At 42.1% G+C, this 27,829-nt stretch overlaps 1 protein-coding gene across 1 annotated transcript in view; it reads left to right on the top strand.

The window, feature by feature from the left end:
- Window positions 1-27,829, top strand: part of MYLK (myosin light chain kinase) — a gene marked incomplete in the record, with an annotated part of 315,646 nt that overhangs the window by 86,886 nt on the left and 200,931 nt on the right. Inside the window, 1 exon segment of the mRNA XM_034786555.1 lies at window positions 14,029-14,201. Within this exon segment, the coding sequence (XP_034642446.1) occupies window positions 14,037-14,201 (165 nt within the window).

Genomic DNA, 27,829 nt, shown 5'->3' with positions numbered 1-27,829 from the left:
GGTCCTGTGGGCTAGATAAAAGCTTGTGTTACAATATTAATTCAAATGGGATAAAGATGCAAGTTTTATTGAATAGAGGGTTAGATTTCCAGTGCTGCCACTGACCTGTTGTGTGAAGATGGGGAACACACTTCACATCTCTTTGCCTTCCTTCCCAAGCCCATACAATGAGGATAATGATGCTTATCTACTTTTGTAGAATGCTATAAGATCTGTGGGTGAACAGCTCTACCTAAGAGTTAAATGTTGTTAGTTTATGAAGTGTGTTTTGCCTCCTAGAGCTTAGTTGTCTTTATTTAGAGACATTTCTGTAGCAGTCAGCCCTGGATTTGGAACACTTAACAAAAATAATGAAATTAAGTCTCACAACATGCCTGGGAAGTAGGTAAATAGACTTATCCCCATTTTATAGATGCTCACGGAGTTGAAGTGACTTGCCAAAGGTTACCTAGGAAGTATGTCACAGAGCCAGGAATCAAACATACATCTGATTAGCAGAGGGATGCTGCATGGAACAGGTGTGCTAGGAAGGGATTTGGGAGAGGAAAGGATGGATGTTTAGCTTTCCAGAGGAGGAAGGGAGCAATTTTTCACTCTCAAAAGGTTCCTAATTACTGCCACCTAATGTGCCTGGTATTTGACACAATACTTCCGTGCTGCTTCATAGATATCTTCTTTGAACTGGCAGCGTTTCAATGGGTGATGGCACTTAGTAGAACATTGTTGCTTTTTAATTACAGTTGGAGGCTGCAGTGGTATTCTCTTAAAATGAGAAACCAAAGCAGTTTATAGCGTCATTCTGCTCTCTCTCTCCTATACACAAGCAGAATTCTCACTGATGTGAAGGGCCATGGGACACTTGTTGACTGTAGAATCCAAGGTGACAATTCACTGGATTCTAGGAAAGGACTTAATTCTGGGAAGACATGGTCCTTTTAGAAAAACATTTGGGACCCTCTTGTAATCTGCATTGAGTTTCTGCGCACTCATTTGTGTGAAGGGGACACAAACTGTATTTGCACATTTGTTTGGGCAGATAGGCAAGTACAGTTTGTGGGACCACATCCAGGGTTTTGCACACATAGTGTTGCCCAAAAATTAAGCTTACAAAATCTTTGTATCAAAGGCTTGGGCATTCAAATTTGGCATCTCATTTTGTTCCCCCCTGGAGTGAATGACAGTGCTATAGAACTTCACTGGGAAAAAAAAAATTTAATGGAGATATCCCATCTCCCAGAACTGGAAGGGACCTTGAAAGGTCATTGAGTCCAGCCCCCTGCCTTCACTAGCAGGACCAAGTACTGATTTTAGCCCCAGATCCCCAAGTGGCCCCCTCAAGGATTGAACTCACAACCCTGGGTTTAGCAGGCCAATGCTCAAACCACTGAGCTATCCCTCCCCCCTAAAAGGATCGGACCCTTGGAGGTCAGGTTGAAGACATCTTGGAAATCTGATCCTCCGGAGTCTGGATTGTTGGATAGGGCTTTTTCTTCCTGACTTTGCCTAATTTGGGTTCCTAAATTATACCTGTAAAATATTTACACTTACTCGCACAGATGGGTATTTTTTGTGTGCAAACAGCTCGTCATGGGCGAAATTGCCACTTTACAATCTGCTCTTTGCAGGCAGCCATGTATAGTTGTGCTGCTGTAAAAAGTAAATCTAACTCAGACTTCCAATCGGCCTTCCAGGCTCCCCGTTGCTCCAGGGCGGAAGGAAACAGTACTGGACCCATACCCAAAACAGCACGCATCTCCCAATGGGCTGGCATGGGTACTCTTCCAGGGTATTGGAGGCATGAACCAAGGCTCTATCCTGTTACTACCTCCTCCACCCACCTCCTCATAAGGAGAAGGTAGTAACTGTATGGAACCAACTTCCCCTTGTGCTGCTACTAGTAGCCTGAGTAAGGGAGTCACTTATGCCCTCCTTACGCCTTTGGAGGTTGCATAGGACTAGACCATCACAAGCCATATGGGTGTAAGTACTTGCTTGTGCAGTGTAGTGGGTTTTGTGTGTACACTTGCAGAATTGTGTGTTCAGAGGAAAAGTTGTCGGTGCATCTTAGCCTTCAGGATAAAGCTAGGATCTGAAAGAAAAAAGTGTGTTAAAATTGGTTTTGTTGGGTAAGGGATCCATACAGCCTGCATAGCCAGCCCTTGCAAATGGAAAGCACTCTAAAATACTGAATTATTAAACATAGTGGGCCAAATTCAACTCTAGTGGCACGCCACTGAATTCAGTGAAGGTAGAGAATGAATTTAGAGGATGTATTTTGAAAGACAGACTCACTTTTTACAAAATACCTTCAGGGTTTTGTTTTTTTTTAACGTGGTTTTATTTTATTTTTTTTAAAACGAGAAGTAGCTTATTGTGAATTTATGGCCATCTTTGTATCTTTCACTCAGTGTATGGTACTGACACGTCCCTTCTGCCCCCCCCCCCATCTGAGCACCTTACCGTCTTTAATGTAGTTATCCTTGTTACACCCCTGTGTGGTAGGGAAGTATCATCCCCATTTTACAGTTGGGGGACTGAGGCACAGAAAGAGGCTTACCTAAGGTGACACACAGGCAGTCATTCGTAAAGCAGGGAATTGAACTAGGTCACAGGCAAATGTTCTAACCACTGGACTAATCCTCTCACTCCACTCCTTAAGGGACTCGATAAAAATTCTATGCAGATTTCAGCAGTGGTGGTTCAAAGGTTTCTGAGGGCACCCAGGTTAAAATAACAGAATGGCTGGACCCAGTAAAATGTGGTGCCTAAAGTGTGGAGTTGCAACATCAGTGAGTGAAGTCAATTTGCAGGCTCTGATTCCCCCTCTCTTTCATATGCACACCCTCCCTCTCTCATTTCACTTCTGACTCAGAGGACGGATTTGGGAAAAGAAAATTAGTGTAATTAAATGGCTATGTAGGAAGCTGTTGGTAAGTATTTACTTATATAAAATATGTAGAAGAGAGAGACTACTGGCTGGATTTCTTAGCATTAGCTTTTCTCGGTTTATTTTTCTAAGCAGAATATTGAGTGACAGAGATTTGTTCCCGGCAGAAAATGCTTGAAACACATTCGTCCGCCTTGGTATTAAAGTGATTACAGTGCACACTGTGAGAATTTGTAAGGATTTGTATGCTTTTTAGAAAGGATTAAGAATAAAAAAATCTAGACTAGAAATGCTGTCTAGCTGTATCATTGCACTACACACCAAAGTTTCTATGCTGGTTTATTTTTGTATTCTATATTGCACTTTTTGTTTCAGCAGGTTTTGTTTTAAAGACTGTAATCTAGCTGTGAAAGCCAGGTGAATTGAAATGGTCACAATCCAGCTAGAACCCCTGGAATCTTATTTAGTAGCAAGCTTACTATACTTTTAAGAAAGAGATATTGGGGATAATCTGCCATTCTAGAACGTTGCTTAAATAAAAGGATAAATAAAATCATATCATCAGAGCATTCAAGGATCTCGATTGCATTTGTTCAGACTTGTTCTGCCTGCCATATTCTAATATTGGGCAAGTTGATTTGGTCTCTGATTGTGTTTGTGTAAACGCATCATGGAAATGCTATTTTCAGAGCAATTCCAAGAACACCTTCAGTGTGAAATTATTTTGGGGGGAACTTCATCATTTATTTGCTAGGCAAAAAGATTTCATAATTGGCCACTAGAAAAGGCTTTAAAATGCAGAGATCACTAAAGTCAAACCACTAAATGTGAGTGATTAGTGGCTTATGTTGCTATAAAATTGCTTGTACTAATTTACAAGTTCATAGTTTTTGGGGAACACAGTCTTAACCCCTTTAAACACTGCATTTAGAAAAACTTCAATCCACTTTTTATTTTTATACCAGATGTGTGCTAAAGCAGAAAAATAGCTTTTACTTTATTCAGTGGTTCACACTAAAACCATGGTATTTAGCATTAACCTGTTGATTGTATTTGGCACTGCACCAAGATACACTAAATCTGCAACCGTGAGGGTAAGAATGATTCTTGTGTGTTTTTGTTCTGTTTTTATTAATATCTTAAAAACCCTCCTGGGGCCTGATCTAAAGGCCATTGAAATCAGTGGTAAGATACCCTTGTGGATTCTGATCAGTTCCCTTCAGAGCCTTTCATCTGAGGATCATCTATATGCAGAGTGGTTTTCATTCATTTCACCTTATGTTTTGCACACAGCAGTATGTTATGTCCATGTGGAAACAATTGCTTCTGAAGCATTTTGTTCACATAAAGTAGTCCCAGGGGCCACTCAAAATATTTGAATACTATAAAATACATGAGTAATCATTGGAGAGGAATGGGGGAGAGGCTATTGCTGGTGATTAGGCCACTCACCTGGAATGTAGGAGACGCAAGTTCAAGTCCTGCTCCAATGAATATTTATTTACATAAAGTGGAACAGTTTCAAGAGGAGATATTGAGAGAGATTCAACCCAGAATATTACAAATGCCCTAATCACCAAGCTATATATGGGAAGGGGGAGACCCAAGTTGAAATCCTTGCTCCAGAGGGAGGATTTGAAACTGGATCTCCCACATCTCAGGGTGTAAGGGTGCAACCATCACATGAGTTTCATGTCCCCCAAAATGATTTTTTCAACTTTCTATTAGCAGAGAATTCCCCCCAGAATTCATTTTCAGTTTGACCTGAACCATTTCCCCTCCCCCCATTTTATCAGAACTACTAATAAACTGAAAAATCAGTTATTCACCAGCTCTTCTTTGGATATATATTGGTGTATGTTAGAGAGGAATTGGATCCATTTTTTAAACATTGTTTATTTCTGATATAATTTTTGATTATGCAATCTTTCTGCCCATTGTGAGATTGATATTTAGGGTCATATTTTGCCCTTGTGTATAGCTGTGTAGGCAAATAGACTGTAATATCTTCAGGACTGGAGCTTTGTTCATACTGTCCGTTTAACAACTAGCACCCTGTTGCTTTAAAAATAGCCTTGTGTGTGTTATTGGCCTACGCTGATGCTCAATAGGCTTTCCAGCTGATTAGTGGCCTAATTGGTTGATCAACTTCGCTAATTACTTGTGTTTCACTGTTGGGTAAAGGTGGATTTTAGGCTGGATCTTTCAGAAGCACTCCCGGGAGTTGGAAATCAAAGGGAGATGGGTGTATGTTGGGAAGGGAAGATCTGGAGAAAAGAGAGATTCAAAAAAGAAGACTAGGAAAGAGGATGATGGGAAGGAAAAGGTGGATGAACAACACAAAACAGGATTTGGGCCAATCAAGAAAATGAAATGTGGAATAACAAATACAAAAGTAGCACCTAACTGAATATTGTATGCTGATGCCAACAAAGCACGCTAGTTATGGACGGTACAAGATGGTAGTGTTTTTCTTTACAATAGTCCAATATTTTCTTTACACTTTGTAGAAAAATTGTAGAACACAGAAATTCCAACAGTTCTGTTAACCAATATAGACCAGATTCTCCATTCATTTATAACTGAGTAAATCTGGTGAAATTCCATTGTAATCAATTGAATTCCACAGGTGGGACAGAGTAGAATTTGGACCTGTATGTATTTCATTAATGTGAAGCAAATTAAAAAAAAAAAAAAAAATCTTTCGCTATTCAGACAAGGTGTATGACTTTAAAATTATGCTAGTGATGACTGCTGTCTCTTTTCTTTTATTTTTTTCTGTAGACCATCTTGTCTTGCACTTATGGCCTGACAGAACTCAGCACCTTGCAAGATTGGGCCCTTAGGTTACAATAAAAAGTCTGCTTTTGCAAACCTGCTCAGCAGAACTGTCATTTTAGATGGGACAGAGCAGTGGAGAATACAACATTATGAATACAGTGATGAGTGAATGGACTAGACATCATGGGCCAAATTCATGCAGGTGTAACTCCACTTTCTTCAGTAGAGTTACACTAGGGATGAATTTGGCCTATTATTTTTTTCTGCCCCCAACTCCTTTGTTGTAGAAGACATTCATTTTAATTAGGGTTACCATACGTCCGGTTTTTCCCGGACATGTCCGGCTTTTCGGCACTCAAACCCCCGTCCGGGGGGAATTGCCAAAAAGCCGAACATGTCCGGGAAAATGCCGGCCAGGCACTTTCCCTCCTGCGGCGGCTCTGCTCCTCCCCTGACTCTTCGGCTCTGTTTAAGAGCCGAGCTGCCCGAGCGCTATGAGCTTCAGGCAGCCCCCTTGCCTCCGGACCCCAGCCGCCGGCCGGGCACTTCCCCTCCCGGGCTCCGGCGGTGCAGGGTCCGGAGGCATGGGGGCTGCCCGAAGCCGGTAGCGCTGGGGCAGCTTGGCTCTTAAACAGAGCCGAAGAGTCAGGGGAGGAGCAGAGCCTCCGGCCGCGGCAGCTCTGCTCCTCCCCGAGTCTTCGGCTCTGTTTAAGCTGGGCGCTTCCCCTCCTGGGCTCCAGCTGCGCTGGGGAAGCGCCGGCCGGGGGCGCAGGATCTGGGGGCTGCCCGGCAAACTGTGAAGCCAGTAGCGCTCGGGCAGCCCTTTCCGTGTGGCTGGGAGTGGGAGGGAGGAGGGGCGGAGTTATGGCGGGGAAGGGGCGGAGTTATGTACATGCATGCATGTCTTGAAGCTGCTCCCATAACTTGAATTAGATTACACAAAGTTNCTGGGGTTGGGAAATGGGCGGGGCCAGGACCCCGTGGAGGGTCCTCTTTTTTTATTTGTTAAGTATGGTAACCCTAATTTTAATAATAGATCTTAATCTTTTGTCCAAACAATGGACCCTTCCAAAAAGTCCACAAGTTCTCTACTGAAAACTTAGTATCTTGTCTGTTTTTGTATCCTTCTCAGGAAGGAAAAGCTAGTGTTAAAGAACCAGATTTCTGTAAGAAAACCACTTCATCAAAAGATAGCAGGACTAAAACTTGCTCTTCAGTGTGTTATGATTGAATACTATATCCTGCTAATTTACTCAGGATGAGCACAACCTTAGTCCAATAATAGTTCCATTGACTACTCATGGATTAAGGACCTCCTCTCTGAGTAAGGGTGGTAGAATCTGGCCCTTAAGTATAATCTGTTTTCTTGGACAAGCCTTTGAGTTTTTTCTTTGCAGCACTGCAGACTCAAGTTTAGTTGCTTACTCACAACTTGGAAAATCATCCTGTTTCATGTAAAAGCTAAACTCCCACTCATTAGATACCAGTTGTGGCTCATCTTATTACCGTGGAATAATAATGTTCAAAACCTGCAAGATATATAACGAGATCGGACACCTTCACATTTCCTACTTGATCTATTAAGGATCCCCCGCATCCCTAAGACCTGTTAAGAAGCTCTACATCTCTGCATTGCTTTTGGAATGTTCCTTCATGGATTTAGAACCAGTTATATTGCTAGGGACTGGATACAGGCAAATTTCCCCTTGTAAAATTGGTGCAGTAGTTTCATTCATAAAGTGGGTACTTAATCATATGTTTTAAAGAATTGCTTATATTGAACGTATAGATCCATATTTTGCTCTCATTTGAATTAGTGCATATTCTGAACAAGTGCATTGCAATCACAGGATTTACTCCAGGATTTATTCTGGTATAAATGAGGGCTAAAGTTGTAGTGTAATCACTTATACCATGATTAAAGCGGAAATATCTTTCTATTCCTCTTTATGTAAGTCTGACATATTGCAGCGTGAGAAGTCGCATGGTTTTCTTTTATAGTATCTTCACATATGTATATACAAACATAAGAACAGCCACATCAGAACTTATCAATCATCTGTGCTGTCTGGTATCTTATAATTGCCAAAAATCAAGGGAGATTTTAGTTTAACTCCCTTCATCTAACATATGCAGGCACTGAACCTAACTGGTAGCTTGAGAGACACTTCTTCCTAACTACAACTGCTGAGTTCTGAAGTGTTGTAGCTTGTAAGCATGAGGACTTACGGCCTTTTCAATTTTTATCCTAGATAGTGTGATTGCATGTGCTGCCTCCTTCCTATCTCTCTCAAGACTCATTTCTTCAATCTATTCTTCCAGCACTAGCCACTGACCCTTGCTTTCATATTTCACTTTATAATCCTTTCAATTTAGCTTGCATTCCAACAAATAATTCTGAATAGACTATACAAACATAGGCAGAGTTTAACTTCTGTATTGGGCGGAGTAGAGGTCTTAATAAGTATAGCTCTGACTTTTGAATTTATCGATTATCAGTGGTACAATGTACTTGAAATCACAAAGATTGCTTATGTTTATTATAGAATCACTTTGTTTTTTGTTTTAATTTAATTATTTGACATGTTTACCAGATACACCTCTACCTCGATATAACGCTGTCTTCGGGAGCCAAAAAATCTTACCACGTTATAGGTGAAACCACGTTATATTGAACATGCTTTGATCCACCGGAGTGCGCAGCCCTGCCCCCCTGGAGCACTGCTTTATCGCGTTATATCTGAATTTGTGTTCTATTGGGTCGCGTTATATCGAGGTAGCAGTGTACCACTAAACAGAACTGAGCACTTTCAAGTAACTATGAGTCACTGCTCCCTAGTTTTAGAGCTATAGAAGCATTGTCTTAATATAGAAATAGACCGGTCTCTACACATTCGCTTGATAGTCTGACAAATAATATCCACTGCTGTAGAAACAGTGTGAGCAGCTGGGCCAGACACCTAATGGCCCAAGTATGTTGTGGGCTTGTGAAGGCTCCCAAATGTTTAGGCTACTATTGAAGTATTTAAATGAATGTTTGTTTTGATAAGGTATTATAGATAATAATAAGGGTAGGACTTTCAACAGTACTGAGCCTTAGAGCTGGGTGGAAAACAATTTTCCTATCCCAAATCAGCCTTCTCTTCTTCCCTTCTCCCCCCCCCAAAAAAAAAAGGAAACCAAAAATCTGAAGGGAAAAAAAAAATTCAGATTGGGCCAATTGAAATGCTTCGTTTTGATCTTTTCAAAAATCTTTGTTTAGATTTTAACACTTTTTTCATTTTTTTCTTACTTTTTTTTTTTACTATAACTTTCATTTAGAGACAAAAATCATTTTTGAAGCAAAAAAACCTTTTCATTTGGAAAATGTTGAAACAGGATAGTTCAGCAGTTTTGAGACAAGCTTGTGAGTTTACACAGAGCTCTTCTTTAGGTCTGGGAAAAGTACCTTCCCCAGACCTGAAGAAGACAAGCTCTGTGTAGATCAAAAGCTTGTCTGTCACCAATTGAAGTTGATCCAGTAAAAGATATTCCCTCACCCACCTTGCCTCAGTGAAAAGATTGTCCTTTGCGCATACCTAGCGGGCCTTTCCCATGAGGCAAAAGATAGCATCAGCAACAAGTCTGTGGACTGGGATGCGGTAAAGCTGGGCTCAATTCCCAGCTCTACCCCAAGCTTCCTGGGTGAGCTTGGATGTGTCAATCAACCTCCCTCAATTCCACATCTCTGAGGTGGGTGTAATAATATGTACTTTATCTATCTTGTTTGTTTAGACTGTTAGTCCTTTTGGAGCAAGGACTTTGATTTGGTGAGGCTTTGTACAGTGCCCCACAGACTAGTGCTCCAGTCTCAGTGAGCATCTAAACGCTACTGTAATACAAATATAAATAATAATGGGACACCGAATGAAATCTGAGGTGCTTCTCACACACACATACCAGGAAAGACCAGGAGTAAGTTGAACTATGATGTTCAACTCTGACTTAAAAGTGATTGCTCCTTTTGTGACCCATGATTGTTGATTGTGTATTGTATAAAAACATCATGCTGTATGGTGTGGTGTGCTATGTGAGACAGGAAGCACGTAACAGAAAATTCAGTGTTCGATCACTGCCTTTTACATGCAACTCTTGCTGGAATGTCACTTTTGATACGATTTCTTTTCTTTCTTCCCAAACTCCAGCTATGCTTCAGCTGGTTACGTGGATGCTTCGCTTATACATTTGTCTTTCTTTCATTGCATGTTGGTTCCTCCCAAACTTCAGAGCCCAGGTGATGCAGTATTTACTGCAAGAAGAAACATAATGTTCACAGAGGTGATCAAACTGCTACTGAAAAAAACCCTCCTCACTTTGGTTTGCTACATGTATATAAATTTAGATTAAACTCTACCCAGAATTCACAAGAGGAGAAAACCAGTGAAACAACACCCTTGGCGGGGAGGCACGGCCCAGGGTGAGGGTGGCCCATTATTAATACCTCCTTTCCCTAATGAGAGAGGCAGTGATTTTGGGGGAAGGGTCTTCTTCATGTGGCCACGGTGGTCATTGTACTTCCCCAATGGTCACATGCCTGGGGAAGTTTCATGCGCCTTTGGAGCACCCGCCCCAAAGGAATTTGCCTGGCTGCACCCCAAGTGGCACTTGGAGATGTGGGGGAGCAGGAGCACCCAACTGGAGAAGGGAGCCCCTTGAGTCCGTGCTGTCCTCTCCTCCCACCATGCACTGAGGGGACTGGGCTGCGGCTGGCAGATCCAGCGCGCATCACTGCTGTGTGTGTGTGTGTGTGTGTGTGTGTGTGTGTGTGTGAGAGAGAGAGAGAGAGAGAGAGAGAGAGAGAGAGAGAGACAGACTCTGGCAGGCTCTAGAGCACTGCGATTTAAAAACTCCCACGGATGCCTTCTTCCATCCTCTTTTCTCTGCAAACTGTGTCCCCTTCCCCGGCGAAATGACCACAGCGGCTGCAGCCCCAGTGTAGAAAGGGCGCTCCATGACCAGCATGAGCTTCCTGCTGTCCGCGCCTGGCCCGGAATACAGTTTGGGGGCAATGCTCCTGCATGCCTCCCCCATCTCTGCCTATGTATAAAAACTCTGGAATGAACAGTGCAGGTACCAGTCATACACATCTCTTAGTCTGTTTTTGACAACTTTCGTTCTCTAGGGCAGGGGCCTTGTCCCTTTGTAGAGCACCTTACATGCCAGCTGTGCTCTGTAAAATATAGTTCTCTAGAATGGGATTTTCAGAAACACTTCAATGATTTAGGAGCATAAAACCTATTGAAAGACAGTGACAGTTGTGTTCCAACTCACTTACGTGCTTTTGAAAATACCATTCTTAATCCTTTTATTTAGAAGGAGGTTGGGGATTTTGAGGAAATGGTAGAGTGGATAGTGGAGGGATACTATGGGTGGGAATGTTCTGTTTCATTCTTAGCAGAGGTCCCAAACAAATGTGAAGTCCCCTTGAGTTCTGGGAGAATCTACTTCAAGGGCCAGTTAACTTTTTGTGAACATGAATTGGGAGAGTGTGTGTGTGTGTGTGTGTGTGTAGGGGGGGAGTTCCTATTCTTTTTGTTTTGATTTTGTTTTGTTAAAAATAATCCACAGTGCTTGTTTATTCCTTGCCCTGTCTAATCAACAGTCCTCTAATATCAACTCCTAACTATGATATAGCATGAATTTAATGATTCACTTTGTATTGATAATTTGAGATAATTTTCTCCAAGTTATTTCTTGTAAATTCCTGGGACAGATGGTTGACCAACACATAGGTACTGGTCAATGACCCAGCTTCCCCATTAATCATTATAGGGAGCAAATCTGTCAAGCTTGTTTAAGGATTTTGCATTTGCAGCATACATTTACTTAACAAAAATTTCTAGAAGCTTTTTCCAGCAAATAGTTGTAAAGTTTTGGAATCCTGATTGTCCCTAGCATCATCCCTCTCCCCCTACACCAGTAGTTCTCAAACTTTTGTACTAGTGACCTCTTTCACATAGCAAGCCTCTGAGTGCGACACCCCCCTTATACATTAAAAACACATTTTTATATATTTAACACCATTATAAATGCGGGTGGCAAAGAGGGGTTTGTGGTGGAGGCTGACAGCTTGTGACCCCCCCCCCGTATAATACCCTTGTGCCCCCCCCCAAGGGGTCCCAACCCCCAGTTTGAGAACCGCTGCTGCCGCGCCCCCTCCCCACACACACATTCCACTGGTTTCAGAGCATAACCCAATGAATGCCGATCCCGCCTTGCTTTGCAATGCTAGGAAGCTGTCTCATCTGGGGGTGAGGGTGGACAAGGAGTAGGAGCTTAATGGATATGTTTGGGTAGTAGGGTGAAAACGACTATGGCTACAGACCCCCCCCCATCTGTATTTGTATTAGAGCCAGGTTTAAATTCCGTTCTTGCTAATGGTAATGGGTGTCAACACATTTTCCCTAAAGAGTGTACACTGGGTTGCAAATAGTCTTGGCAAATTATACTCTAGATTCTTCCTCTTTTCCACCCCCATCTTAAATCATGCTATCGCAAAACTGTTTATAGTACAGTTAATTCCTGTCTGCACTGGACAGGAAAACCATATTAAGTGGAGACAGGCATCGTCCAAATCTCTCTTCTGTCTGGATGATTTTTACCTATTATCATTGCAAGTAACTCTTAAGGTGGGGTAGCTGAAAGAGTCTAGAGAGAAATATATATTCTTTTTTTTCCCCAGCTGGCTTAGTTAGTGCATTGAACAGCACTTTGTATAGTGTCCATGTCACCGTCTCCCCTATATAGTTTAGTCAGTTTTTCTTGTATTATGTATCTGTCAGAGAGCATCAGGGGACTGAAAAAGTTAAATAAAAGAGGAAAACGTGATTCTAAAACCACAAAAATTGGCAGGGGTAGACGCAGAACCTGCAATGACACTTCTGTTTTAAATTAACCAGCTTTCATGCTGATGCCCCTGTAACACTTGGCCACTTAGACATGCTATTGAACATGGTGCTTGTGCTGCACCTTCCCATAGGGAGCTTTTGTAGCCCCCCGTAATGTGTTGGGGGAGCATGCAACCTGAGAGGGGGCAGACTGCTCCCCATAGCATGCCTGACATGGGAGAAATAGAGCTGTAGCTTTGGCCTTTCCCCACTTCCTCTAGGATTGTGGGCAATCCCTGAGTTGTTTGTTTTTTTCCATAGCATGGGTCTTTTGAGATGGCATGCCCTCTGCATCTGAACAATGCAGCTCTAAATTTGCACAGTTCCTGCCTATTTAAGTTAAACCTTTACTGCCTAGTTATATATTTATATCTGTTATAACTGATATCAGAAACGGAGGTAGCATGGGTTAATGGATCAGGCACTGAACTGGGACTTATAAGACCTGAGTTCTATTCATGACTCTGCCACTGATCTGCAGTGTGACCTTAGTCATTTCCCCCCTCCAGTTCTTTGTCCACCTTGCCTATTTATATCATAAGTGTTTTGGGGCAGGGACTATGTTTTCCTGTGGGTGCGTATAGTGTTCAACATAATGGGGCCCTGATATTTGTTGGAACATCTAGGTGCTGCTGTAATACATCGGCAGTGTGATGTACATAGACATTCCACAGTGAGCTGTCTCTGATGGGACAATTATCCATAATGGGACTTTTAAAAATGCCATTTCAATTGCAATCTGGTATAGTTACCTCTCTAGCTTTGATCTCCTTGCTTTTCCTCATGCATGTAGAAAGCCTTTACTTTTCCTTTTGGAAATTAGGGGTTTGGAATGTTTGCAAAATAAGTATCCCTGGTGTATCTGCAGTGTGTTTCTTTGGAGGGAGATTTGCAGATATTTCTTAAGATCTTGAAAGCATGGTATGAAAAATCAGACTTTCAGTATTCACCTCTGTAGCTTAAATCCACTGGAAATAGAACTCTTTATGTCACATGTATTTGTTTAACATTGGCTCTGCTTTTACAGCCTGTTGATTGTCCGTGTATTCTACGCCAGGAAAACAAAAGAGTCATATTGTTAAAAACAACTTTAAGTGCACTATTACAGTTAAAGCACAGCTGAGAAGGGCGTGCTTGTGGTTAAGGTACTGGATTGGGACTTGGGAGATTTGCATGAAGTTCAAAGCTCTCACTGATTTACTGTGTGATCTTAGGGAACTCGCTTAAACTCTTAGGGCCTCAGTTCCCCATCTGTAAGATGGGAATAATACTTGTCACTTAAGACTGAAGGCTCTTTGGGGCAGGGATTGTCTCTTACTATGTGTACATGTGGCACAACCAAGCCGTGATCTTAGTGGCCCCTAGTTGCTACTGTTGTATAAATAATAGTAACAAGTCAACATTTTACTTCTTGTTTCTCTTTCTCTTTGAAAGCTTTAACCATGGGGGATGTGAAACTGGTGTCATCGACTCGTATTTCCAAAACCTCTGTGACGCTGGAGCACTCATCTCTCAGCCCCTCTGTCCCAACAGAAGCACCAGCATTCATTCTTCCTCCTAGGAATATCCGGGTGCTGCTGGGAGGCACGGCCAGATTTGAGGGGAAGGTAAGAAATACATAGTAGGGCAGTAGAGGGGCTTTTCATTTCACTGCTCTCTCCTGTCATTTCACTGAAGGTTTCTGTTGGGTTGAAAAACATAAGAATCTGGTTAAATATCTTGTTGACCCTCATTCTGACATGAAGTCACCCCTTGCCAAGTGATAGCTGGTATCAGAGACCTTACCATGTCAGTGGAGGATAAAACATTGTTGCGATCTTACTATGTACTAAGTGTAAACTTTGGGCAGTCCCATTTTCCAGGAGTCTTAGTCCAGCATGGGCTAAGACTCCTGCCTCCGTAATTGTCATCTCTGCCTCCATAATTGTCTCTAATTAGAGCCCAAGGCAGAAAACATGCTCTCCCATTGCTGGCACAGTTCCTTCTCTCCCAAAACTACTTCTGCACAAAACCCTACTTTTAACTCAAAACTAACACAGCAAGTCTTCCCAAGAGTCAAAAGCTGCTCATATTCTCTAAGAAAAAGAACTTGAAAACCTACGTGTAACATTGCCACCTGCCATAACTATGTATTAATATGAAAGCAAAGCAATATTTTCAAATAAAGCACAATTAATATATAATTTGTTTATCCCAAAAGGAAAGAGATCTGGAGAGCTAAAAGGGGGGGGGAAAGCCTCCAAGATTTGTACAAAAAAACCATTTTCCTTGGGACTTTCTGTATTGTCTGTACTTGAATCTGTATTATCTTCTTACTCCGTCACAAATAATCTCTCTCTCTCTCTCTCCTCTCACTCTCATATCCCAGTTATCTCCTTTTCTTTTCCATCACTCCAAATCTCACTTCTGAAGCTGTCACCCTTTTCAATCCCCTCTTCTACCCTGCCTGGTTTTGTCCTCCTTTGGTTGCGTGCTGACAGCTGAAATTAACTAGAATCCTAATCTTTGAAGTGGACGTTAGCGCAAGGAGCAGAGTATAGCGGAGAAGCAGGACAGAAACAACAAAAACAGTAGTTGGAAGGTTTTAGATAATTCATTGCTATTAAAAATTTAACTTTAAGTAGGGGACCAGTAGGGGCTGCCTGATATTTATCTTATTTGTTGTTTAAATGAGAGCTGGTTGGGAAAAGATTTTTTTTCTGAAGAAAACTTTTTGACAAAAACAAATTGTTTTTGGAAAACGTTGACTTTTTGCTGCAAAACTGAAAACCAGAAATTAGTTTTTGGATTTTTGTTTAATCAAAAACTTATTTTCCATCCAAAAACAGTTTACATGGAAATTTTCCAGTAAGCCCTAGTTTATACCTTAATTCAAAACTAATAAAAACCCGTTTGACCCCACTGGCCTATGAGGAGCTGACTTATGCAAAGGCTTGTTCTTCTTATTGCTTCCTTTGTACTCCCACCCCTTTTACTTCCTATTGTTTTGGCATCTTGTTTCAGATGCAAACTCTGTGGAGCCAGGACTGTTTCTTTACTCTGAGTTTGCACAGCACCAAGCATGATGGGGTCCCAATCCTGACTGGGTCTTTTATGCTGGACTGTAATAGAAACTAACAATACACTGACATCAGAGTTGGAGCACAATATTTGGCAAATTGTATTTCCTTTTGTATTTTAAATATGCATTTGGCAATTGGCAATTTGTGTTAATTTTCCCCTGCAAGCCTGGATGGTTACAGATCATTCTGTTTGATTGCTGAGATACATACATTAGAGATCAGTGACTGTTTTTATTTGCAGGCTGCAGTCCTAATTTTTTAAATAAAAAAGCTGGTATATCTGTATTTTAGACCAAAAGGACCACATCACTACCCAGAATGCACCACTGCATTTCAGGATTAAATGCCAACAGGATCAAATCTAAAGATTCCTTTTCTTATATCTTGAATAAAACATTCCAATCAATAACAATAGGACTCGCATCCTTAATGAGGGACAGTGGTGGGCAACCGGTGGCCCGCAGGCCGCATGTGGCCCATCAGGGTAATCTGATTGCGGGCTGCAAGACATTTTGCTGACGTTGACCGTCTGTAGGCATGGCCCCCTGTGGCTCCCAGAGGCCGTTGGTTCGCCGTTCCTGGCCAATGGGAGCTGCAGGAAGCAGTGGGACACCAGAAGTTGAAATACGAACTTTTTTTGATCTCTATATAATAGTCCAGAGTGGGAAATAATAGAGCACATGTTCTCTTTATTAACTTGTGCAAAGAAGCTGGGCTCCGTTTAATTTTTAGTCAATTAAATCATTGCTTTAAGTCAACATGTTCCTGTCTGCCCGATCCGTTGTTTATAACCTAATCTGGTCAGTGACCTTTACATTTGATTCAATTTTATTATTGTTTATAAACCAATGGGGTCATATTGGTGTCTTGCTTGTGGTTCCAGTCCAATGCTGTTGGAGCACTGCAGCTGTGTGCAGTGCTGTTAGACTGCCGCTTAATAGCCATAGTCTTTGAGATAGCAATCTGCATACTTCATACCATATGTATACATCTTTAGTTGGTTAGTGCAATGTTGCTCTTTCTGTTACTCTGACATTCCAGGGGCTCAGAAGGACAGTATTTGCTACTAGACAGTCAAACTGCTGAACGTACTTCAGTTTTTCTACCCTAGGAAAAATAGGCTATAGATGTTATGATGAATCATTACTGATACTGTGCTTCATGACACAATATAAATATTAAACTAGACATACATTTAAAAAAAATTAAAAATGGCTAGACAGGAGATTTTCTTTAAAGAGTTCTTCTGCAATGGAATTTATCTGATCAGAAAAGAACAAACATTTTGAGACTCCAAGACAGGATATCAGTTTCATATTGTGATTATCTTATATACTCATTAAGAGAATTTATGAGAAATCCCCAAAATCAAACCCATTGTTTTGCTTTTTCACATGTTTTCAGGTGTGACAGTATGTAAAGTAAGTTACACAAAATGAAAGTCCAAAAGTTGAAAAAAGAAAGTAGCTCATAAGTCTAGGAAACATGAAGTTAGAAAGGAACAGATGTTGTTGTCCTTAAAAGAAAGCTGGGTTTGTTTGTTTGGGTATTTTCCCTCTGACTTTTTGTGACAACTGTGGAAAATTCACATGTATCTGAATATTCATCTCAGTTTTCCACATGGGAAATGCATGCATTAGGTAGCATATGAATAGTACTTTTCTATTGAACTTTTCTCTGGGCTCACGCACACGCGCGCGTGCGCACACACACACACACACACACACACAGAGTTTTGGCCTACTTATTTTTAAAAAGTCCTAGGCCAAAATGTTACAAGGATCTGATTTTATTGATAAGCATATTTATTCTGTTAATCATTGGAACAGTTTACCAAGGGAAGTAGAAAATCCATTACCACTTCACGTTGTTAAATCAAGATCACAATTCTTTCTAAAAGATATGGTGTAGTTCAGTTAAGTGTTATTGGGTTTGATAGTGTTTACTTGCATAGCAGTGCCGAATTATTCTCTTCACTGTAGAAATTACTAGGTGGATTCCTGCGGGCTGTGTTACGCAGGAGATTTGATAAGGTTACCGTAAAAGTCCCTTCTGTTCTTAAAATTGAAATAAGAATCTATAAACTGCCAATCAGTGGTATCTAGGTGTTGCTGATTAAAATCTGGTAAATTCAGGGTCCAAATAGGAACCCATAGCAGTTTCTTTCAGAACATAGCAACCCCTTCCCCTACTTGACATGAAGCAAATGACCCTATATTTCACTTTATGCAGCTGTGCAGACTATTTTCATTATAAAACTGAGAGCTAAACATTTTAGTAGGCTAGCAATGTTGACACATCACCCAAAAGTAAATTATCTTTTGTTCTATTCCTAATTGAGAACATTCCTTTATAGTGGGGAAAAAAAAAAACTGAGATATTCCATTGTAATGGTTCAGAACACTGTAGTGTAATATATCCCTAACAGAATTCAACTGTAGAGAAATATTAATGAATTAACTCATGCTACAGTCCCAGGAGATCACTAAGTGTGTATCACTATTAGAGCTGCTCAGAAAAATTCTGATTAAACATTTTTCTTCAGAATTTGGCAATTTGTCAAAACTGAACCATTTCAGAGAGAACCTGTTGGAACCCAGGCCTGAATTCCTGCCAACTCACCTGACTTCCTCCTTGGCAGCCCACGTGAGGGGCTGCTGGGAAACACAGGATTTTCCTGGGCTCTACAGATTTACCAGGCAGACCACCCCAGTTTTTTGTTTTTTTTTCCTTAGGAGAATTTTAATTTTTTTTCATTATGAATAATTGGAACAAAACCAATTTTGAAATATCCAAATCTTCTGAGAAATGGAATTGCAGTAATTGGAAGAGTATGTACGTCTTCACCTGAGTTTAATGGTGTTTTCAACCCTGCCTAGCTGGCCTGTCCTGGGGTATAGGCTAAGTCTCAGGTGCTGCTTTCACTTGGGCTGGTAACCCAACCTCTCTGCAGTGAGGACATAGGCAAAGTCACTCAAGGGCCCATAGTCCACTAATGCCTTCTCACAATTCCCACTGAGAGCTTGAAGGACAGACAAGTTCTCCCACAATTCACTGGGAAAGAACCACAGAGCAGCTCAACTTTAGTGCATCACAAAGAACCATGGGATATGGCCCCCAGAAGTCCTAGTAACACAGATGCGGGAGTGCAGCACCAGTGAGACACAGTAACTTGAGCAGGGCTTTGTTGAGTGGCTGCTCACACCCCAACTAGGTAAACCCCGGGTCCTGATAACCTTAGTTAACTCAACAGTGAAGACATATTCTAAGGCACAGAGAGGTTAAGTTACTTGACAAAGCTCATACACCAACGTAATGGCAGAGCCAAGAATAGAACCCATGAATCTTGACTAGATTCTAACCACTAAACCACATTCTCTTGATCCTTCCCTCCCTATTTTAAGCGGCAGGGTTTTGGACCATTAGGGTAGAGAACTGCAGGGTTTTTTTTTTTTTTTTTTTTTTCTTAAACCAGGGTAACCCACAACAGACAAACTCTGTTGATAACTCTATGATTTACAAAGCTTACTGCCCACTCATAATTTTGCTCAATTTGAATAACAGATGGAGTACACCAAAAATTTCTGATGAATATTTCTCCTTCTTTACTGAAAGAAATTTCAGTGGGTGTCATAATATGAAATGAAGCAATTAATTTCTCAATGAAATTGAAGAACTGTCAGTTTACAACCAAGAAAAAAGAAACCTCCCTAAATTCAGGGTAATATTAAACTTTGCATTTCACTGCTGTGGACAGTTAACTGAGCAATGCTTTGGCTATATCTATGTATTTTTTAAAAGTAATATCAACGATCATTAATTTTTATGATCCTCAATAATATTGTCCCATAGCTCTGCATGGGAGGTATAGCCAAATGTGCTACAAAGCATGAAGTAATTGCATTGGAGGTCAGGAAGGATTTTTTTCCCCTTGGATAAAGCATTGCCCAGATAGGGTTTGGTGGTTTATTTTAATCCAAGCCAGTTGCCAGATTAATGTAAAATCCAACCTATATTGGTAATATGTTTTTTAGGACCTCTCTCTATCCAACCTCTGCTGCAGTCCCTAGGGCGGGATTTAGAGGCAGGTGACCCAGGCAACCACCTGGGTTGCCGGGCTTGTGGGACAATGGGCTTGGGATGCTATCTTTGTTGGTGGTGACAAAAGGGAAAAGAGAATGTTTGAAGTAAAATATTTCAGGTATTCTGTATGTGGATTCATTTTTAACTAACCTTCTAGAATGTTCTGGACCTTTGTGGAACCTTCCAGACTTTCTGAGAACTAAGTTTTCCTTTAACCTCTGTTGTTGTCAGCCATGCCCTCACAGGTATATAAGGGGTGGAGAGTTGCCAGTCAGTCAGTGAGATATAAGAATAATGTGAAGTGAAATGAGAGCCCAGGCTGCAATATTGTAAACCTTGTTTTATTGTGTAATTGTGAAAATGTACTGTGTTTTAAGACTTGAAGAGTGTAAGTAGCGACTAATAAAAGACAACATTTATGAGATGCCAGAGATATCTATCAAACCCCTATCTATGCAACAATACACAGGTGCTGACTTTCTAATGTGCTGGGGTGTGCTCAACCCCAGACTCTGTCCCAGGTCCTGCCCCTATTCCACCCCTTCCCCCAAGGCCCTGTCCCTGCCCCACCTCTTCCTGGCCCAAGCCCCTACCCCCACCTCGCCTCATCCTGCCCCGTTCTGCCCCCTCCTCCCAGCGTGCCGCGCCCTCGCTCCTCTCCCCTTCTGCCCGCAGCCTTCTGCACACCGCAAAACAGCTGATTGCGGTGGGCAGGAGACGTGGGAAGGGAGGGGAAGCGCTGATTGGCGGTGACTGCCAGCGGATGGGAGACGCTGGTGAGTGGAAGAGGGGCGCTGATGGGGTTGCTGGTGGGTGCTCAGCACACAGCTGCAATGCTCCGACAGCGTTGGACTAGAACCACAAGCAAGACACCAATATGGCCCCATTGCTTGCCATTTTATCACTTGAAAATGCTATTGGCCAGTGTTTGAATCTCTCTGACGCTGTGCTTCGGTTTGTAAGGGCAAAGGCGAGAAAAGCGACCTTTCAAACTAAAGAAATAGGGTTAACATTCTAAGGGCTGTCACTTACTGTAAGACTATTGAATACTAGAACACCCAGTGTTGGTTCACAGTTCCATTTCTTGATGTTAGTACATTTCGGTTATTAAAATTAAAAAGTTTCTATAAGCTTAGAGGAAACCATTTTTATTTGCTTATATACGGCATGAATAAATACAGATTTACAGCTCCTAGGGTGAAAATTTATCATGCATGCAAATCATGCATCAAAGTTGTGAAACGGGCTGCAAATGCAATAAAAATAAGATATTCAGAAGTTTAACAAAGGGAGGGAGGAGGGGCGCCAAAGATGCTCCTTGCCCGGGGTGCCATTTGAGCTAGGGCCGGCCCTGGCAGTCCCAACTGTGCCTTTGTGCTGAATCAGCATTTCTGGAAGCAGCACTGGTTCCAGAGTGATTGAGCAGAGGCTGCCAAGTGAGCAAGGCAAGCAAGAGCCTCTCCTAACTTCTTCTCTCCTACCCTGTCTCCCTCCCCGCCCCTCCTTCCCTTCATTGTCCCCTCTCCCTTCACTTTTCTTTCCATTTAGATGATCCCCTCCTAATTAAACCCACAAACAACAAAACCCAACATGGAACTAACATGACATTTGCTACCATCAAATTGTTCACTCTGCTTGTGTGTTCTACCCCTTCCACCACCTTGCGTCTGTCTTAGCTGCTGTAAAAAGTAAATCTAACTCAGATATATGAGCAAAAGGAATAACGAAGAAGTGCAAAAATTGGTAGATATAGAAGTCATGACACCAGTGCTCAGTTAATGATTGTTTTACTTGTCCCAAAATGGCTGATCACAAATCTCTAAAATACTGACCAGGTCTTATTAAAGTCTTCAATCCTGTATTTAATTTGAAAAATATCATCCTTTCCAGCACGGCCTCCCTCCAAGCTCTGTTCTAGTGTGTATGTCTTTGTTGTGATGGATTCCATGAGAAAAACTCATCATGTAGCTTTGGGCTTGCCCCTTAGCAGGGGTGGAGAGTTGTATGGGCCCGTGGTGCCTGGGCTCCAGCAATATTCAGGGCCCGGAGGCTCGGCTCCACCAATGTTTGGGGCCAGGTCTCTTTCCCAGCCCGCCTGCCATCCCTGAGCCCCAGAGTGGCCCTGAAGCTCCGCTGCCTCTGCTCTGCTGGTTCCCAGCATCAACTGACACTGCAGGTTCCTAGTGCCCCCCATCCACTAGTGGCAGGGCAGGCTGCCTTGACCCTGCCCTTCCACCTCAGACCCTTCCCTTTTCCGGCGGGACCCTCCACCAGCACTGGGCCCACAGCGCCTGCAGGCACCACTCCTGTTCCATGCTAGGTAAGGGGCAGCCCCATTCCCCACCCCCAGTGAAGCTACAGTATGGGGCAGCAGCAGGGGAGGGAGGTGCACACACCACAGGGCAGGCGAGGGGGCTTTCTGGACCTGAGAGGGGCCCTCAGAGCAGGTGCAGTGACAGTGATGTGAGGCGAGTGTGGTGTGTGTTGCGGGGGGTAAGCTCATGGATTTTCAGTCCTGTACAAGATAGCATATCCAGTAGAAGTATATGCATCTGTCTTTCAGTAAGCTTGGCTTGCTGTAAAGTAGAGTTATAAGAGATTTTGCCTTTCTTAAATTAGACCAAATTATCGCACTTCTTGATAATACCATTCTGCTTTTCCCAGCTAGGAAAATAAAGTAGCCATTACAAAGGCAGTAATGTGCAGCATTGTGAATCTCTGCAGAATGCCATATATGGAGAATGTTTATGATCACAAGACATCATTCTCATTCTCATTTTGTTCAGCCCCTGCTCACTTTGGCACCAGAGACCCTCCAAAACTGACAGTTTCTGCTCTTGACATGTTATTTGGCTTTGGTTGAGCATGGATGTAGCACGAATTTTGAAAACCTGCGGTGAGAAACCAAGCATCTTACTTTTTGACTTGGGACATCTGGACACCTTAGTATGTAATATGCATACATTAAATATGTGAATAATACAGAACTCAGCCCTTCAACAAAGGAAGCCAGGTTGCCTTTCCACCATTATGTTCATTCTGTGAGAGGCAACAGCTTGCTAGATAATTGGGGTGGATGGTTCTGCTGCTGTGTGTGTTCTGAGGGAGGCTGCTAGACCCACTGGCTAAAGTTCACTAGCTCAGCTTCAGTGCTTCCTGTTTCCCTCTATGAACAGATTCCTGGGTTAAGGTGTTGAAGCCATAAAGTAAAAACACTGATGTAACGTGTTGCAGAAATCCTCTGAGACTCAATATAATTGTTGGCTTTGCTGGATGTGTTGCAGAAATCCTCTGTGAATCAATATAATTGTTGGCTTTGCTGGATGAGTTACAATCTGCTATACATAATCTACCTTCCTCCTTATTATTTGGGAGTGTCATGCAATGTAAGATGCAGACCATTGTTGCTGAAGGAGAGGAGGGGATGGCAGAGGAGATGGGGGGGGGAAACCCTTTTCTTTGCCTCCCTTTTAACTAGTTTAAAGCTCTTCTCACAGTAGTATATGTGAGAGGCTGTATGTGATGAAACAAAGACAAACCAAACTGGGACCATAGCTGGAGGGACCAGCATCAAAGCAGTTGGGCAATCAGCAGCAGTACAAGCTAGTGGGAAAGAAGGCAAGAATAGGTAAAGGTGAATGGACCTGACTAGAAAGGCCCTTACTCTGAGCCAGAGAGAAACTGTCATAGACACCCTCCTCAAGGTGTGTGTTTCATAAATGGGGCACCTGAATGGAGAAGGCCCTGCTCCCAACATAGACTAGGAGGAACCTTGGGATGGAAAACAGTGAAAGCTCAGTTGCCCTCTATTTCCATGGAGAGGCTTGTGGAGAAGAGCTATGCTGCTTGGAATTTGCATTGTGAAAGCAGTGTTTATAGTGTTGCAAAAAACGACCATTGGACCATTTCAGAGAGGGAAGAGAAATGAAAACCTGTTGTTTATTTAAGAGAAGAAAAATACTACAGATGTGCCAGACACCTGAAACGCAACCATTTTGAGTTACATAATCTATGGTGAGACAAATGAGTCTACAGCTGTATTTCATTGGAGCAGCTATTGCATATGGAGGCCTGCTATGCTGTATACCTAGGTTTCCTGTACCCCAATGGATACTACAGGAGATGCCTGCTTCTATTTACTTTATGACAGTTTGATTTAAGAGTGCAGTTTGATTAAAACGGGAAAAGTAGTAAGACCTTATACACTGCTTGGCTTGTGAAGGTTATCAAATGGATAATTTAGGAGCTCCAAATAATGTGAACCTATCAGATCTATTTCCAGCAGAAGCAAAGGATTACTTATTCTGGTACTTTGACCCTAGACTGGGTATGAATGTATTGCCGTGAAAAGAGACATGAAGCCAGTGGAGAGTCTTGATGGAGGAGTGTCTGACTGTAGTACTTATGTCCCTCCTTACTGTAATACTTGAGCACCTCGTTGTCTTTATCCTCACAACACTTGTAGGGAAATATTATACCTATTTTACAGATAGGGGAACTGAGGCCCCGGGGATGCTAAGTGACTTACCCAGGTTCCGAGAGGAAGTCTGTGGCAGAACAAGAAATTGAACCAATGGCTCCCAAGTCTCAGGCTAGTACGCTAACTACTGGGCCATTCTTCCTAGATCTGGAGATGTACTGTGGTGAGGACACTGAGGAGGTGATATGGACTTGTTCTGAGGGGAATTATTAAGATGTAGGTTTTTATGTTTTACTTTGTTTAAAGTGAAAATAGGAAAATTCACCATCTGCGTGAGAGAGAGCGTGCCTAGAAATGGTTCATTTTAAAAATCCATCGGTTTCTAGTCTTTGCAGTGTGGAAGACAGTCTTCATTCTCTGAAAGTCAGTGCACTGCTGCGAACCTGCAGCCAGACCGGACAAAACAATCTTTGTCTTTTGGAAGAACAGGAGTACTTGTGGCACCAAATACTTTGATGTCCAAGAGGAATGAGGAAACCTTAATCTAGTGCAAATTCCAACTAATGCCAGCTTTGCGTGTCTCCATCACCTGTCTCTATCACCTGTGCAGACTTTTGTGAGACCTAGACCGAAGGAGGTGAGGTGAAGATGGACTAGTATGCTTCTGCCAGTATTTCCTTTGGCTTCCTTGCTTTTGTTTGAGGGTTTTTAAAATTCTGCGTGCCTTTTTATAACACTTTCTATTTCATGGCAATTCAGATTGAGGAATAATTGGAGCTGAACTATTAGAATACTAGTTAAAGGTCACGTCATGTGCTAAAACTTAATATACATATAATACCTTTTATCTGAACATCAGAGTAGTTTACAAACATTAAGCCTAATTAAAACAGGTCGCGTAGCTACTCCATGATAAAGAGGGGAACAGACGCAGGACTCCTTTCACACAGTCCTGTGCTGTTATGGTCGGACCAAGCTAATCCCTGCCACTAAAAAGGAAATTTCCCCCTAGGTTTGCAGCAGGGTCTTAAATTTGACCAAAAACCTCAATCATAAGACATCAGCAATCTTTCTGGGTTGGTAACACACAGGCAAACATATAATTTGGTGCACTTATTTATTATTTGTATTAATTCACATCTAGGGGCCTTAACTGAGCTAAGGGCCCCATTGTGCTATGCACTGTTATAAACACATAATTAGAGAGTCCCTCCCTGTTTTACAATCTAAATAGACAAGACAGACAAATAGTGGAAGGGGAAATAAGCACAGGGAGGAATAGTGACTCGCTCAAGATCACACAACAGGTCAGTGGACGAATTCAGATCTGGGTTTTATTCCTGGTTCAGCCAATGTCCTATCTGTGAGCTCATGCTGTCCTCCGTTTGCTAGAGTTTTATTAACTTTCCAAGTAAATTCTATTCATTCTCTCTCTCTCTCTCTCTCTCTCTCTCTCTTTTTTGTATTGCCCCAGCACCTAGGAGTCCTAGTCCTAGTCCAGGACCAGGACTGTATTGTGCTATACAAACAAAGAATAAAAAGATGGTTCCTGCCCCAGAGAACTTACAATCTAAGAATAAGATCAGAGATAACGGGGGTTACAGACAGATGGGGGAGTATAAAGAAACAGTGACACAATATTGGTCAGCCTGATGGACAGTGGTCTTTGTATGCTAACAGCCTAACTGTTATCAAGTTTTTGTAGGCATGACAGCAATGGAATAATCTGTCAGTCTAAGCTTCTATACCTTCCCATCATCACAGCATTTGAATACTTCATTCATTTCTGACTCATTTACATAGTATTTCCCTGTTCCTCAGACAAGAAGCTCCACTAATTAAATTATATTTCTAGAATGTATCCAGAGATCAAACTTTCTTTAGATCAGGGAAAACTGAACATTTGTTGAGACTTACTATATAAGGGTTCAATTTAGTGAAACCAGGTTCTTGTCTTTGTAGAATTCTGTTGTTTAATCACAAAAGAATATCTTAGCAGTTTATACAAGAAGGCAAATATAGATTGCTCAAGACGTGTGTGTACATTCAAACAGAACAAACTAGAAGAAGAAAGATCTTAAAAGTAGAGATCAAAGAACTGTGATAAATGTCTTTGATTTTTATTATTTTATGGTAGATTTAAAGTGCCCAGTTGCATTTGGGTCCCATTTTGCAAGGAACTGTATGCACACATAGTAAGAGGCAGTCCCTGCTCCAGTGATCTTGCAGCCTAAATAGATAGGTAATTCTCATTACCCCCATTTGACAGATGAGGAACTGAGGTACAGAAAGATTAAATGTATTGCCAAAGGTCATATAGGAAGTGTGTGGCTGAGCTGGGAACCAATCTATCTTCTATCAGAGGGGTAGCCATGTTAGTCTGGATCTGTAAAAAGCGACAGAGTCCTGTGGCACCTTATAGACTAACAGACGTATTGGAGCATAAATTTTCATGGGTGAATACCCACTTTGTCCGACACATTTAGTGGAAATTTCCAGAGGCAGGTATAAATATGCAGGCAAGAATCAGTCTAGAGATAACGAGGTTAGTTCAATCAGGGAGGATGAGACCCTCCTTTAGCAGTTGAGGTGTGAACACCAAGGGGGGAGAAACTGCTTTTGTAGTTGGCTAGCTATTCACAGTCTTTGTTTAATCCTGAGCTGATGGTGTCAAATTTGCAAATGAACTGAAGTTCAGCAGTCTCTCTTTGAAGTCTGGTCCTGAAGTTTTTTTGCTGCAGGATTGCTACCTTTAAATCTGCTATTGTGTGTCCAGGGAGGTTGAAGTGTTCTCCTACAGGTTTTTGTATATTGCCATTCCTAATACCTGACTTGTGTCCATTTATCCTTTTACGTAGGGATTGTCCAGTTTAGCTGATATACATAGCAGAGGGGCATTGCTGTCACATGATGGCGTATATTACATTAGAGGACGTGCAGGTGAATGAACCGGTGATGTTGTGGCTGATCTGGTTAGGTCCTGGGATGGTGTCGCTGGTGTAAATATGTGGGCAGAGTTTGCATCGAGGTTTGTTGCATGGATTGGTTCCTGAGTTAGTTACTATGGTGCGGTGTGTGATTGCTGGTGAGAATATACTTAAGCTTGGCGGTTTGTCTGTGGGCGAGGACTGGCCTGCCTCCCAAGGCCTGTGAAAGCGAGGGATCGTTGTCCAGGATGGGTTGTAGATCACTGATGATGCGTTGGAGAGGTTTTAGCTGAGGACTGTTGGTGATGGCCAGTGGAGTTCTGTTGGTTTCTTTCTTGCTCTTGTCTTGCAGCAGGAGGCTTCTGGGTACATGTCTGGCTCTATCTTCTGACTCCCAATCCACTAGCTTAACCATAAACCCATCATTCCACTCAATTAGATTGCTGCTACTCTGTTGTTTGAAAGGAGTGACCCTTCCAAGCAGAGGTGAATATCCCTGAAATCAACTCTCCAATGTGAATGAGGCCCTTAATATCTTCTTATAAAAAGCTATTCTTGTTCCCCTTGCCTGCTGGACCTGGTAATGGACAAAAGAACACAAAGATACGTCCATGACACAAGTTAGGAGATTATTACATAATTATAGGTTTGTTGGAAAACATTTTGTTGGGTTTGCTCGAATCTCTCAATTGGTATGCTAGTGACCTCAGTATAAGTGGGGCTTTATTGAAAACACATGCTGA

This window comes from Trachemys scripta, chromosome 11 (genome assembly GCF_013100865.1).
Source record: "Trachemys scripta elegans isolate TJP31775 chromosome 11, CAS_Tse_1.0, whole genome shotgun sequence".
Lineage (NCBI taxonomy): Eukaryota > Metazoa > Chordata > Testudines > Emydidae > Trachemys > Trachemys scripta.
The sequence above is the reverse complement of the archived record's forward strand: the minus strand, read 5'-3'. Positions and strand labels throughout refer to the sequence as shown.